The following is a 14,799-nucleotide window of genomic DNA, read 5'->3' as shown; positions in this document are numbered from 1 at the left end:
CGGGTACTCCAGTTATAAACACGTGGCCTATATACTTTACTCGGGGTACAAATACAAATACAACTTTGTCTGGGGTGGTTACATAGGCTATGTGGCGGCGGCCTCATGTGGGGGTGTGATGGACCGGGAGAGGAGCGTCAATTCTATATGTAAATGTGTAACGTGTAGCGCCAACTGGTGATGGTGGCAGAGGGTATTACAATTTCCTTTTTTACCTGGGAATTATTTTACCTTTTTTTACCTTCGTCCACTGAGGTTATGAAGAACTCTTTGCAGGGGGAAATTTTTCCTCCTTCCCAACCCTCCCTCCCCCTCTCCCCCAAAACGGAGGGGCTTGTCAAAGCCCTCCCCCCCACTCCTCCCCCAAAAAGATGTATATGTAGTACCGTATGTCTTTCTCCTCCCTCTCCCCTCATCCTCCCCTCTCGCACACCTCCTCCTTCCACTCCCCGCACTCCCTTCCTCTGCTGCCTCCTTCTCACACTCCCCTCCCTCCCCCCCCCCGGTAATCCTGGTGGTATATTATATTTATAACCAATAAATTATATATAACTCGTATTAAATAAAGCCAATTGGAGCATAATTGGCTGTAATATTCGTTCTTTCAAAAGAATAACGTTCTTTCAAATGCAAAGCACGAACCACGGCCGGCTTCACAGAAACATGTGCAATGCAGATGATCGTATTATTACGAATGAATGATTGTCAAACGGACGGTAATGTCAGTCCTCTTCCCTTGATCGCAATCGGATTGAGCTATAAAAGCATACAGAGCCCCTTACATCGCAGGCGGTCGATCTTGGCGGTCGTTCGGTGACAGGTCGGTCCCGGGGCTTCGCATTGAAAGTCAGGTGTCCCCTCTCGGCCTGTGAGGGCGTGGCCCGACTCGACCTGCTCGACCTGCTCGGCCCGATTCGGGGAGACACGTGCCTTTGGTGTTTGTTCTCTCCCGAGGGAGAAGCGAGCCGCTGAATCGGCGCGTCCTGCGTCTCCCTGCCGTAGAGCGAGGCCCGGCTCGGATAGCTCCTGGTGCTTGGTTGCCTTTTTACCCACAGTTCACCGGTTTTAAACCCTCTTTCGGGACTCGGAATCACCACGGAAGCGTCGCCATGCCCAGTAAGTGGTGTCGATTCATTTTCAGTGGTGAATACGCTGTGACGTCACCGATGTTTGTTTAAATCTCACGCAGAATACCTTCCCGGTCAATTCAAAGCAGCCGTGGAGGTGTGTGCTGCAACAACAGCCATGGTCATGTTCTACTGTTGTGTTATTATATTATTTCTGATGGATCTTATTGATTGCAAGTAGGCCTCTTGGTGGTGCTATCGTATAATGAAGGCCATTCATTGACGTCACGGGTGCCTCCAGGTTGTCTCACCTCGTCCTCGAGAGTTATCCCCGAACCTGTGTCGCTGTTGCCGATTGTTTAACACGTGGTGAAGGGGACTTTGAGGACGAGGGGTATCGAGTGAGTCGGGAGTGTGGAGAGGAGGGGGACGCACTCCAGGATGTGGCAACCATGGAGCAGGTCTCATTTCAACAACAAACCGGGCAAACCATCATGTATGTAGTATGTGCAAACCAACTTGTCTGTTTAATATCTCATCAATAAACAAGTACAGTACTTTCCAGCTCGGTCAAAGAACTCTCGTCGACGGTGGACAAGTGGTTAATGCGTGGAATGGTCTCCCTGGAAAGGAAAGGTGGTGGCAGCAGACGGTCAATGGATAACTGGAATAGGTATCTAATAGTAGTGGGGGTAGAAGGATATATGAGGGATTTAAAGTAGAACAGGAATAGGTATCCAATAGTAGTGGGGGTAGAGGGATATATGAGGGATTTAAAATTAAAGTAGAACAGGATTTGGTATCTAATAGTAGTGGGGGTAGATGGATATATGAGGGATTTAAAGTAGAACAGGAATAGGTATCTAATAGTAGTGGGGGTAGATGGATATATGAGGGATTTAAAGTAGAACAGGAATAGGTATCTAATAGTAGTGGGGGTAGATGGATATATGAGGGATTTAAAGTATAACAGGAATTGGTATCTAATAGTAGTGGGGGTAGATGGATATATGAGGGATTTAAAGTAGAACAGGAATAGGTATCTAATAGTAGTGGGGGTAGATGGATATATGAGGGATTTAAAGTAGAACAGGAATTGGTATCTAATAGTAGTGGGGGTAGATGGATATATGAGGGATTTAAAGTAGAACAGGAATAGGTATCTAATAGTAGTGGGGGTAGATGGATATATGAGGGATTTAAAGTAGAACAGGAATAGGTATCTAATAGTAGTGGGGGTAGATGGATATATGAGGGATTTAAAGTAGAACAGGAATAGGTATCTAATAGTAGTGGGGGTAGATGGATATATGAGGGATTTAAAGTAGAACAGGAATAGGTATCTAATAGTAGTGGGGGTAAGGGGATATATGAGGGATTGGAACTGGAATAGGTATCTAATAGTAGTGGGGGTAGATGGATATATGAGGGATTTAAAGTAGAACAGGAATAGGTATCCAATAGTAGTGGGGGTAGATGGATATATGAGGGATTTAAAGTAGAACAGGAATAGGTATCTAATAGTAGTGGGGGTAGATGGATATATGAGGGATTTAAAGTAGAACAGGAATTGGTATCTAATAGTAGTGGGGGTAGATGGATATATGAGGGATTTAAAGTAGAACAGGAATAGGTATCTAATAGTAGTGGGGGTAGATGGATATATGAGGGATTTAAAGTAGAACAGGAATAGGTATCTAATAGTAGTGGGGGTAGAGGGATATATGAGGGATTGGAACTGGAATAGGTATCTAATAGTAGTGGGGGTAGATGGATATATGAGGGATTTAAAGTAGAACAGGAATTGGTATCTAATGGTAGTGGGGGTAGATGGATATATGAGGGATTTAAAGTAGAACAGGAATAGGTATCCAATAGTAGTGGGGGTAGAGGGATATATGAGGGATTTAAAGTAGAACAGGAATAGGTATCCAATAGTAGTGGGGGTAGAGGGATATATGAGGGATTTAAAGTAGAACAGGATTTGGTATCTAATAGTAGTGGGGGTAGATGGATATATGAGGGATTTAAAGTAGAACAGGAATAGGTATCTAATAGTAGTGGGGGTAGATGGATATATGAGGGATTTAAAGTAGAACAGGAATAGGTATCTAATAGTAGTGGGGGTAGATGGATATATGAGGGATTTAAAGTAGAACAGGAATAGGTATCTAATAGTAGTGGGGGTAAGGGGATATATGAGGGATTGGAACTGGAATAGGTATCTAATAGTAGTGGGGGTAGATGGATATATGAGGGATTTAAAGTAGAACAGGAATAGGTATCCAATAGTAGTGGGGGTAGATGGATATATGAGGGATTTAAAGTAGAACAGGAATAGGTATCTAATAGTAGTGGGGGTAGATGGATATATGAGGGATTTAAAGTAGAACAGGAATTGGTATCTAATAGTAGTGGGGGTAGATGGATATATGAGGGATTTAAAGTAGAACAGGAATAGGTATCCAATAGTAGTGGGGGTAGATGGATATATGAGGGATTGGAACTGGAATAGGTATCTAATAGTAGTGGGGGTAGATGGATATATGAGGGATTTAAAGTAGAACAGGAAAAGGTATCCAATAGTAGTGGGGGTAGATGGATATATGAGGGATTTAAAGTAGAACAGGAATAGGTATCTAATAGTAGTGGGGGTAGATGGATATATGAGGGATTTAAAGTAGAACAGGAATAGGTATCTAATAGTAGTGGGGGTAGATGGATATATGAGGGATTTAAAGTAGAACAGGAATTGGTATCTAATAGTAGTGGGGGTAGATGGATATATGAGGGATTTAAAGTAGAACAGGAATAGGTATCTAATAGTAGTGGGGGTAGATGGATATATGAGGGATTTAAAGTAGAACAGGAATAGGTATCTAATAGTAGTGGGGGTAGAGGGATATATGAGGGATTGGAACTGGAATAGGTATCTAATAGTAGTGGGGGTAGATGGATATATGAGGGATTTAAAGTAGAACAGGAATTGGTATCTAATAGTAGTGGGGGTAGATGGATATATGAGGGATTTAAAGTAGAACAGGAATAGGTATCCAATAGTAGTGGGGGTAGAGGGATATATGAGGGATTTAAAGTAGAACAGGAATAGGTATCCAATAGTAGTGGGGGTAGAGGGATATATGAGGGATTTAAAGTAGAACAGGATTTGGTATCTAATAGTAGTGGGGGTAGATGGATATATGAGGGATTTAAAGTAGAACAGGAATAGGTATCTAATAGTAGTGGGGGTAGATGGATATATGAGGGATTTAAAGTAGAACAGGAATAGGTATCTAATAGTAGTGGGGGTAGATGGATATATGAGGGATTTAAAGTAGAACAGGAATAGGTATCTAATAGTAGTGGGGGTAAGGGGATATATGAGGGATTGGAACTGGAATAGGTATCTAATAGTAGTGGGGGTAGATGGATATATGAGGGATTTAAAGTAGAACAGGAATAGGTATCCAATAGTAGTGGGGGTAGATGGATATATGAGGGATTTAAAGTAGAACAGGAATAGGTATCTAATAGTAGTGGGGGTAGATGGATATATGAGGGATTTAAAGTAGAACAGGAATTGGTATCTAATAGTAGTGGGGGTAGATGGATATATGAGGGATTTAAAGTAGAACAGGAATAGGTATCTAATAGTAGTGGGGGTAGATGGATATATGAGGGATTTAAAGTAGAACAGGAATAGGTATCTAATAGTAGTGGGGGTAGAGGGATATATGAGGGATTGGAACTGGAATAGGTATCTAATAGTAGTGGGGGTAGATGGATATATGAGGGATTTAAAGTAGAACAGGAATTGGTATCTAATAGTAGTGGGGGTAGATGGATATATGAGGGATTTAAAGTAGAACAGGAATAGGTATCCAATAGTAGTGGGGGTAGAGGGATATATGAGGGATTTAAAGTAGAACAGGAATAGGTATCCAATAGTAGTGGGGGTAGAGGGATATATGAGGGATTTAAAGTAGAACAGGATTTGGTATCTAATAGTAGTGGGGGTAGATGGATATATGAGGGATTTAAAGTAGAACAGGAATAGGTATCTAATAGTAGTGGGGGTAGATGGATATATGAGGGATTTAAAGTAGAACAGGAATAGGTATCTAATAGTAGTGGGGGTAAGGGGATATATGAGGGATTGGAACTGGAATAGGTATCTAATAGTAGTGGGGGTAGATGGATATATGAGGGATTTAAAGTAGAACAGGAATAGGTATCCAATAGTAGTGGGGGTAGATGGATATATGAGGGATTTAAAGTAGAACAGGAATAGGTATCTAATAGTAGTGGGGGTAGATGGATATATGAGGGATTTAAAGTAGAACAGGAATTGGTATCTAATAGTAGTGGGGGTAGCTGGATATATGAGGGATTTAAAGTAGAACAGGAATTGGTATCTAATAGTAGTGGGGTTAGATGGATATATGAGGGATTTAAAGTAGAACAGGAATTGGTATCTAATAGTAGTGGGGGTAGATGGATATATGAGGGATTTAAAGTAGAACAGGAATTGGTATCTAATAGTAGTGGGGGTAGATGGATATATGAGGGATTTAAAGTAGAACAGGAATAGGTATCTAATAGTAGTGGGGGTAGATGGATATATGAGGGATTTAAAGTAGAACAGGAATAGGTATCTAATAGTAGTGGGGGTAGAGGGATATATGAGGGATTGGAACTGGAATAGGTATCTAATAGTAGTGGGGGTAGATGGATATATGAGGGATTTAAAGTAGAACAGGAATTGGTATCTAATAGTAGTGGGGGTAGATGGATATATGAGGGATTTAAAGTAGAACAGGAATAGGTATCTAATAGTAGTGGGGGTAGATGGATATATGAGGGATTTAAAGTAGAACAGGAATTGGTATCTAATAGTAGTGGGGGTAGATGGATATATGAGGGATTTAAAGTAGAACAGGAATTGGTATCTAATAGTAGTGGGGGTAGATGGATATATGAGGGATTTAAAGTAGAACAGGAATTGGTATCTAATAGTAGTGGGGGTAGATGGATATATGAGGGATTTAAAGTAGAACAGGAATTGGTATCTAATAGTAGTGGGGGTAGATGGATATATGAGGGATTTAAAGTAGAACAGGAATTGGTATCTAATAGTAGTGGGGGTAGATGGATATATGAGGGATTTAAAGTAGAACAGGAATTGGTATCTAATAGTAGTGGGGGTAGATGGATATATGAGGGATTTAAAGTAGAACAGGAATAGGTATCTAATAGTAGTGGGGGTAGATGGATATATGAGGGATTTAAAGTAGAACAGGAATTGGTATCTAATAGTAGTGGGGGTAGATGGATATATGAGGGATTTAAAGTAGAACAGGAATAGGTATCCAATAGTAGTGGGGGTAGAGGGATATATGAGGGATTTAAAGTAGAACAGGATTTGGTATCTAATAGTAGTGGGGGTAGATGGATATATGAGGGATTTAAAGTAGAACAGGAATAGGTATCTAATAGTAGTGGGGGTAGATGGATATATGAGGGATTTAAAGTAGAACAGGAATAGGTATCTAATAGTAGTGGGGGTAGATGGATATATGAGGGATTTAAAGTAGAACAGGAATAGGTATCTAATAGTAGTGGGGGTAAGGGGATATATGAGGGATTGGAACTGGAATAGGTATCTAATAGTAGTGGGGGTAGATGGATATATGAGGGATTTAAAGTAGAACAGGAATAGGTATCCAATAGTAGTGGGGGTAGATGGATATATGAGGGATTTAAAGTAGAACAGGAATAGGTATCTAATAGTAGTGGGGGTAGATGGATATATGAGGGATTTAAAGTAGAACAGGAATTGGTATCTAATAGTAGTGGGGGTAGATGGATATATGAGGGATTTAAAGTAGAACAGGAATAGGTATCTAATAGTAGTGGGGGTAGATGGATATATGAGGGATTTAAAGTAGAACAGGAATAGGTATCTAATAGTAGTGGGGGTAGATGGATATATGAGGGATTTAAAGTAGAACAGGAATAGGTAGCTAATAGTAGTGGGGGTAGAGGGATATATAAGGGATTGGAACTGGAATAGGTATCTAATAGTAGTGGGGGTAGATGGATATATGAGGGATTTAAAGTAGAACAGGAATAGGTATCTAATAGTAGTGGGGGTAGATGGATATATGAGGGATTTAAAGTAGAACAGGAATAGGTATCTAATAGTAGTGGGGGTAGAGGGATATATGAGGGATTGGAACTGGAATAGGTATCTAATAGTAGTGGGGGTAGATGGATATATGAGGGATTTAAAGTAGAACAGGAATAGGTATCCAATAGTAGTGGGGGTAGATGGATATATGAGGGATTTAAAGTAGAACAGGAATTGGTATCTAATAGTAGTGGGGGTAGATGGATATATGAGGGATTTAAAGTAGAACAGGAATTGGTATCTAATAGTAGTGGGGGTAGATGGATATATGAGGGATTTAAAGTAGAACAGGAATTGGTATCTAATAGTAGTGGGGGTAGATGGATATATGAGGGATTTAAAGTAGAACAGGAATTGGTATCTAATAGTAGTGGGGGTAGATGGATATATGAGGGATTTAAAGTAGAACAGGAATTGGTATCTAATAGTAGTGGGGGTAGATGGATATATGAGGGATTTAAAGTAGAACAGGAATTGGTATCTAATAGTAGTGGGGGTAGATGGATATATGAGGGATTTAAAGTAGAACAGGAATAGGTATCTAATAGTAGTGGGGGTAGATGGATATATGAGGGATTTAAAGTAGAACAGGAATTGGTATCTAATAGTAGTGGGGGTAGATGGATATATGAGGGATTTAAAGTAGAACAGGAATAGGTATCCAATAGTAGTGGGGGTAGAGGGATATATGAGGGATTTAAAGTAGAACAGGATTTGGTATCTAATAGTAGTGGGGGTAGATGGATATATGAGGGATTTAAAGTAGAACAGGAATAGGTATCTAATAGTAGTGGGGGTAGATGGATATATGAGGGATTTAAAGTAGAACAGGAATAGGTATCTAATAGTAGTGGGGGTAGATGGATATATGAGGGATTTAAAGTAGAACAGGAATAGGTTTCTAATAGTAGTGGGGGTAAGGGGATATATGAGGGATTGGAACTGGAATAGGTATCTAATAGTAGTGGGGGTAGATGGATATATGAGGGATTTAAAGTAGAACAGGAATAGGTATCCAATAGTAGTGGGGGTAGATGGATATATGAGGGATTTAAAGTAGAACAGGAATAGGTATCTAATAGTAGTGGGGGTAGATGGATATATGAGGGATTTAAAGTAGAACAGGAATTGGTATCTAATAGTAGTGGGGGTAGATGGATATATGAGGGATTTAAAGTAGAACAGGAATAGGTATCTAATAGTAGTGGGGGTAGATGGATATATGAGGGATTTAAAGTAGAACAGGAATAGGTATCTAATAGTAGTGGGGGTAGATGGATATATGAGGGATTTAAAGTAGAACAGGAATAGGTAGCTAATAGTAGTGGGGGTAGAGGGATATATAAGGGATTGGAACTGGAATAGGTATCTAATAGTAGTGGGGGTAGATGGATATATGAGGGATTTAAAGTAGAACAGGAATAGGTATCTAATAGTAGTGGGGGTAGATGGATATATGAGGGATTTAAAGTAGAACAGGAATAGGTATCTAATAGTAGTGGGGGTAGAGGGATATATGAGGGATTGGAACTGGAATAGGTATCTAATAGTAGTGGGGGTAGATGGATATATGAGGGATTTAAAGTAGAACAGGAATAGGTATCCAATAGTAGTGGGGGTAGATGGATATATGAGGGATTTAAAGTAGAACAGGAATAGGTACCTAATAGTAGTGGGGGTAGATGGATATATGAGGGATTTAAAGTAGAACAGGAATAGGTATCTAATAGTAGTGGGGGTAGATGGATATATGAGGGATTTAAAGTAGAACAGGAATAGGTATCCAATCGTAGTGGGGGTAGATGGATATATGAGGGATTTAAAGTAGAACAGGAATAGGTATCTAATAGTAGTGGGGGTAGATGGATATATGAGGGATTTAAAGTAGAACAGGAATAGGTATCTAATAGTAGTGGGGGTAGATGGATATATGAGGGATTTAAAGTAGAACAGGAATAGGTATCTAATAGTAGTGGGGGTAGAGGGATATATGAGGGATTGGAACTGGAATAGGTATCTAATAGTAGTGGGGGTAGATGGATATATGAGGGATTTAAAGTAGAACAGGAATTGGTATCTAATAGTAGTGGGGGTAGATGGATATATGAGGGATTTAAAGTAGAACAGGAATAGGTATCTAATAGTAGTGGGGGTAGAGGGATATATGAGGGATTGGAACTGGAATAGGTATCTAATAGTAGTGGGGGTAGATGGATATATGAGGGATTTAAAGTAGAAAAGGAATAGGTATCCAATAGTAGTGGGGGTAGATGGATATATGAGGGATTTAAAGTAGAACAGGAATAGGTAGCTAATAGTAGTGGGGGTAGATGGATATATGAGGGATTTAAAGTAGAACAGGAATAGGTATCTAATAGTAGTGGGGGTAGATGGATATATGAGGGATTTAAAGTAGAACAGGAATAGGTATCTAATAGTAGTGGGGGCAGATGGATATATGAGGGATTTAAAGTAGAACAGGAATAGGTATCTAATAGTAGTGGGGGTAGATTGATATACGAGGGATTTAAAGTAGAACAGGAATAGGTATCTAATAGTAGTGGGGGTAGATGGATATATGAGGGATTTAAAGTAGAACAGGAATAGGTATCTAATAGTAGTGGGGGTAGATGGATATATGAGGGATTTAAAGTAGAACTGGAATAGGTATCTAATAGTAGTGGGGGTAGATGGATATATGAGGGATTTAAAGTAGAACTGGAATAGGTATCTAATAGTAGAGGGGGTAGATGGATATATGAGGGATTTAAAATAGAACTGGAATAGGTATCTAATAGTTGTGGGGGTAGATGGATATATGAGGGATTTAAAATAGAACAGGAATAGGTATCTAATAGTAGTGTGGGTAGATGGGTATATGAGGGATTTAAAGTAGAACAGGAATAGGTATCTAATAGTAGTGGGGGTAGATGGATATATGAGGGATTTAAAATAGAACAGGAATAGGTATCTAATAGTAGTGTGGGTAGATGGATATATGAGGGATTTAAAATAGAACAGGAATAGGTATATAATAGTAGTGGGTGTGAATGAATGAATGAATGATCGTTCTGAGGCCATTTTTCCCTGCTAGAGTCGGGTGTAGATGAATATATTGAGGTATTTAAAGTAGAACTGGAATAGGTAGCTAATAGTAGTGGGGGTAGAGGGATATATGAGGGATTTAAAGTAGAACAGAAATAGGTATTGAGAAGTAGTTGTGATGGATATATGAGGGATTTAAAGTAGAACAGAAATAGGTATTGAGAATTAGTGGTGATGGATATAAGGGGGATTTAAAGTAGGACAGGAATAGGTATCTAGTAGTAGTGGGGGTAGAGGGATATATGATGGATTTAAAGTAGAACAGGAATAGCTATTGAGAATTAGTGGTGATGGATATAAGGGGGATTTAAAGTAGGACAGGAATAGGTACCTAATAGTAGTGGGGGTAGATGGATATATGAGGGATTTAAAGTAGAACAGGAATAGGTATTGAGAATTAGTGGTGATGGATATAAGGGGGATTTAAAGTAGGACAGGAATAGGTACCTAATAGTAGTGGGGGTAGATGGATATATGAGGGATTTAAAATAGAACAGGAATAGGTATTGAGAATTAGTGGTGATGGATATAAGGGGGATTTAAAGTAGGACAGGAATAGGTATCTAATAGTAGTGGGGGTAGAGGGATATAAGGGGGATTTAAAGTAGAACAGGAATAGGTATTGAGAATTAGTGGTGATGGATATAAGGGGGATTTAAAGTAGAACAGGAATAGGTATCTAATAGTAGTGGGGATAGAGGGATATATGAGGGATTGGAACTGGAATAGGTATCTAATAGTAGTGGGGGTAGATGGATATATGAGGGATTTAAAGTAGAACAGGAATTGGTATCTAATAGTAGTGGGGGTAGATGGATATATGAGTGATTTAAAGTAGAACAGGAATAGGTATCTAATAGTAGTGGGGGTAGAGGGATATATGAGGGATTGGAACTGGAATAGGTATCTAATAGTAGTGGGGGTAGATGGATATATGAGGGATTTAAAGTAGAACAGGAATAGGTATCCAATAGTAGTGGGGGTAGATGGATATATGAGGGATTTAAAGTAGAACAGGAATAGGTATCTAATAGTAGTGGGGGTAGATGGATATATGAGGGATTTAAAGTAGAACAGGAATAGGTATCTAATAGTAGTGGGGTAGATTGATATATGAGGGATTTAAAGTAGAACAGGAATAGGTATCTAATAGTAGTGGGGGTAGATGGATATATGAGGGATTTAAAGTAGAACAGGAATAGGTATCTAATAGTAGTGGGGGTAGATGGATATATGAGGGATTTAAAGTAGAACAGGAATAGGTATCTAATAGTAGTGGGGGTAGATGGATATATGAGGGATTTAAAGTAGAACAGGAATAGGTATCTAATAGTAGTGGGGGTAGATGGATATATGAGGGATTTAAAGTAGAACTGGAATAGGTATCTAATAGTGGGGGTAGATGGATATATGAGGGATTTAAAGTAGAACTGGAATAGGTATCTAATAGTAGAGGGGGTAGATGGATATATGAGGGATTTAAAATAGAACTGGAATAGGTATCTAATAGTAGTGGGGGTAGATGGATATATGAGGGATTTAAAATAGAACAGGAATAGGTATCTAATAGTAGAGTGGGTAGATGGATATATGAGGGATTTAAAGTAGAACAGGAATAGGTATCTAATAGTAGTGGGGGTAGATGGATATATGAGGGATTTAAAGTAGAACAGGAATAGGTATCCAATAGTAGTGGGGGTAGATGGATATATGAGGGATTTAAAGTAGAACAGGAATAGGTATCTAATAGTAGTGGGGGTAGATTGATATATGAGGGATTTAAAGTAGAACAGGAATAGGTATCTAATAGTAGTGGGGTAGATGGATATATGAGGGATTTAAAGTAGAACAGGAATAGGTATCTAATAGTAGTGGGGGTAGATGGATATATGAGGGATTTAAAGTAGAACTGGAATAGGTATCTAATAGTGGGGGTAGATGGATATATGAGGGATTTAAAATAGAACTGGAATAGGTATCTAATAGTAGTGGGGGTAGATGGATATATGAGGGATTTAAAATAGAACAGGAATAGGTATCTAATAGTAGAGGGGGTAGATGGATATATGAGGGATTTAAAATAGAACTGGAATAGGTATCTAATAGTAGTGGGGGTAGATGGATATATGAGGGATTTAAAATAGAACAGGAATAGGTATCCAATAGTAGTGGGGGTAGATGGATATATGAGGGATTTAAAATAGAACTGGAATAGGTATCTAATAGTAGTGGGGGTAGATGGATATATGAGGGATTTAAAGTAGAACAGGAATAGGTAACCAATAGTAGTGGGGGTAGATTGATATATGAGGGATTTAAAGTAGAACAGGAATAGGTATCTAATAGTAGTGGGGTAGATGGATATATGAGGGATTTAAAGTAGAACAGGAATAGGTATCTAATAGTAGTGGGGGTAAGGGGATATATGAGGGATTGGAACTGGAATAGGTATCTAATAGTAGTGGGGGTAGATGGATATATGAGGGATTTAAAGTAGAACTGGAATAGGTATCTAATAGTGGGGGTAGATGGATATATGAGGGATTTAAAGTAGAACAGGAATAGGTATCTAATAGTAGTGGGGGTAGATTGATATATGAGGGATTTAAAGTAGAACAGGAATAGGTATCTAATAGTAGTGGGGTAGATGGATATATGAGGGATTTAAAGTAGAACAGGAATAGGTATCTAATAGTAGTGGGGGTAGATTGATATATGAGGGATTTAAAGTAGAACAGGAATAGGTATCTAATAGTAGTGGGGTAGATGGATATATGAGGGATTTAAAGTAGAACAGGAATAGGTATCTAATAGTAGTGGGGGTAGATGGATATATGAGGGATTTAAAGTAGAACTGGAATAGGTATCTAATAGTGGGGGTAGATGGATATATGAGGGATTTAAAGTAGAACTGGAATAGGTATCTAATAGTGGGGGTAGATGGATATATGAGGGATTTAAAATAGAACTGGAATAGGTATCTAATAGTAGTGGGGGTAGATGGATATATGAGGGATTTAAAATAGAACAGGAATAGGTATCTAATAGTAGAGGGGGTAGATGGATATATGAGGGATTTAAAATAGAACAGGAATAGGTATCCAATAGTAGTGGGGGTAGATGGATATATGAGGGATTTAAAGTAGAACAGGAATAGGTATCCAATAGTAGTGGGGGTAGATGGATATATGAGGGATTTAAAATAGAACTGGAATAGGTATCTAATAGTAGTGGGGGTAGATGGATATATGAGGGATTTAAAGTAGAACAGGAATTGGTATCTAATAGTAGTGGGGGTAGATGGATATATGAGGGATTTAAAATAGAACTGGAATAGGTATCTAATAGTAGTGGGGGTAGATGGATATATGAGGGATTTAAAATAGAACAGGAATAGGTATCCAATAGTAGTGGGGGTAGATGGATATATGAGGGATTTAAAATAGAACTGGAATAGGTATCTAATAGTAGTGGGGGTAGATGGATATATGAGGGATTTAAAATAGAACAGGAATAGGTATCTAATAGTAGTGGGGGTAGATGGATATATGAGGGATTTAAAATAGAACAGGAATAGGTATCTAATAGTAGTGGGGGTAGATGGATATATGAGGGATTTAAAATAGAACAGGAATAGGTATCTAATAGTAGTGGGGGTAGATGGATATATGAGGGATTTAAAATAGAACTGGAATAGGTATCTAATAGTAGTGGGGGTAGATGGATATATGAGGGATTTAAAATAGAACAGGAATAGGTATCTAATAGTAGTGGGGGTAGATGGATATATGAGGGATTTAAAATAGAACAGGAATAGGTATCTAATAGTAGTGGGTGTGAATGAATGAATGAATGAATGATCGTTCTGAGGCCATTTTTCCCTGCTAGAGTCGGGTGTAGATGAATATATTGAGGTATTTAAAGTAGAACAGGAATAGGTATCCAATAGTAGTGGGGGTAGAGGGATATAAGGGGGATTTAAAGTAGGACAGGAATAGGTATATAATAGTAGTGGGTGTGAATGAATGAATGAATGAATGATCGTTCTGAGGCCATTTTTCCCTGCTAGAGTCGGGTGTAGATGAATATATTGAGGTATTTAAAGTAGAACAGGAATAGGTATCCAATAGTAGTGGGGGTAGAGGGATATATTGAGGTATTTAAAGTAGGACAGGAATAGGTATCCAATAGTAGTGGGTGTAGATGAATATATTGAGGTATTTAAAGTAGGACAGGAATAGGTATCCAATAGTAGTGGGGGTAGAGGGATATATGAGCGATTTAAACTAGAACTAGAATAGGTATCGAGGTAGTGGGGATGTAGGGTTATATGAGAATTCTGCAGGCTTGAGTGGTCCAATGGCCACCTGCGTTGAAGTTTGTTGTGTGTAAGTTATGAAACCAAAACAGGTCTTGAACTCATTCTCAAAACGTGTG

General features: G+C 38.8%; 1 protein-coding gene across 5 annotated transcripts in view; it reads left to right on the top strand.

Annotated features, from left to right (window-relative positions):
• Positions 1 to 687: 687 nt before the first annotated feature.
• LOC137425379 (glycogenin-1) overlaps positions 688 to 14,799 on the top strand; it is a 122,637-nt gene continuing 108,525 nt past the window's right edge. Inside the window, exons 1-2 of one of the 5 annotated variants that reach the window (XM_068113769.2) lie at positions 781 to 1,224; positions 1,369 to 1,563. In XM_068113769.2, coding sequence (XP_067969870.1) covers positions 1,509 to 1,563 — 55 coding nt within the window. In that variant the 5' untranslated portion in view covers positions 781 to 1,224; positions 1,369 to 1,508. Of the gene's footprint in view, positions 1,225 to 1,368; positions 1,564 to 14,799 lie in introns of those variants that run through there. The other 4 variants (XM_068113773.2, XM_068113772.2, XM_068113774.2 and 1 more) reach the window with 4 other exon arrangements.

The sequence above is a fragment of the Myxine glutinosa genome, chromosome 4 (genome assembly GCF_964187855.1).
Source record: "Myxine glutinosa chromosome 4, kmMyxGlut1.1, whole genome shotgun sequence".
Taxonomy (NCBI): Eukaryota; Metazoa; Chordata; class Myxini; order Myxiniformes; family Myxinidae; genus Myxine; species Myxine glutinosa.
Note: the sequence above shows the minus strand (reverse complement) of the source record. Positions and strands in the feature narration are given on the sequence as shown.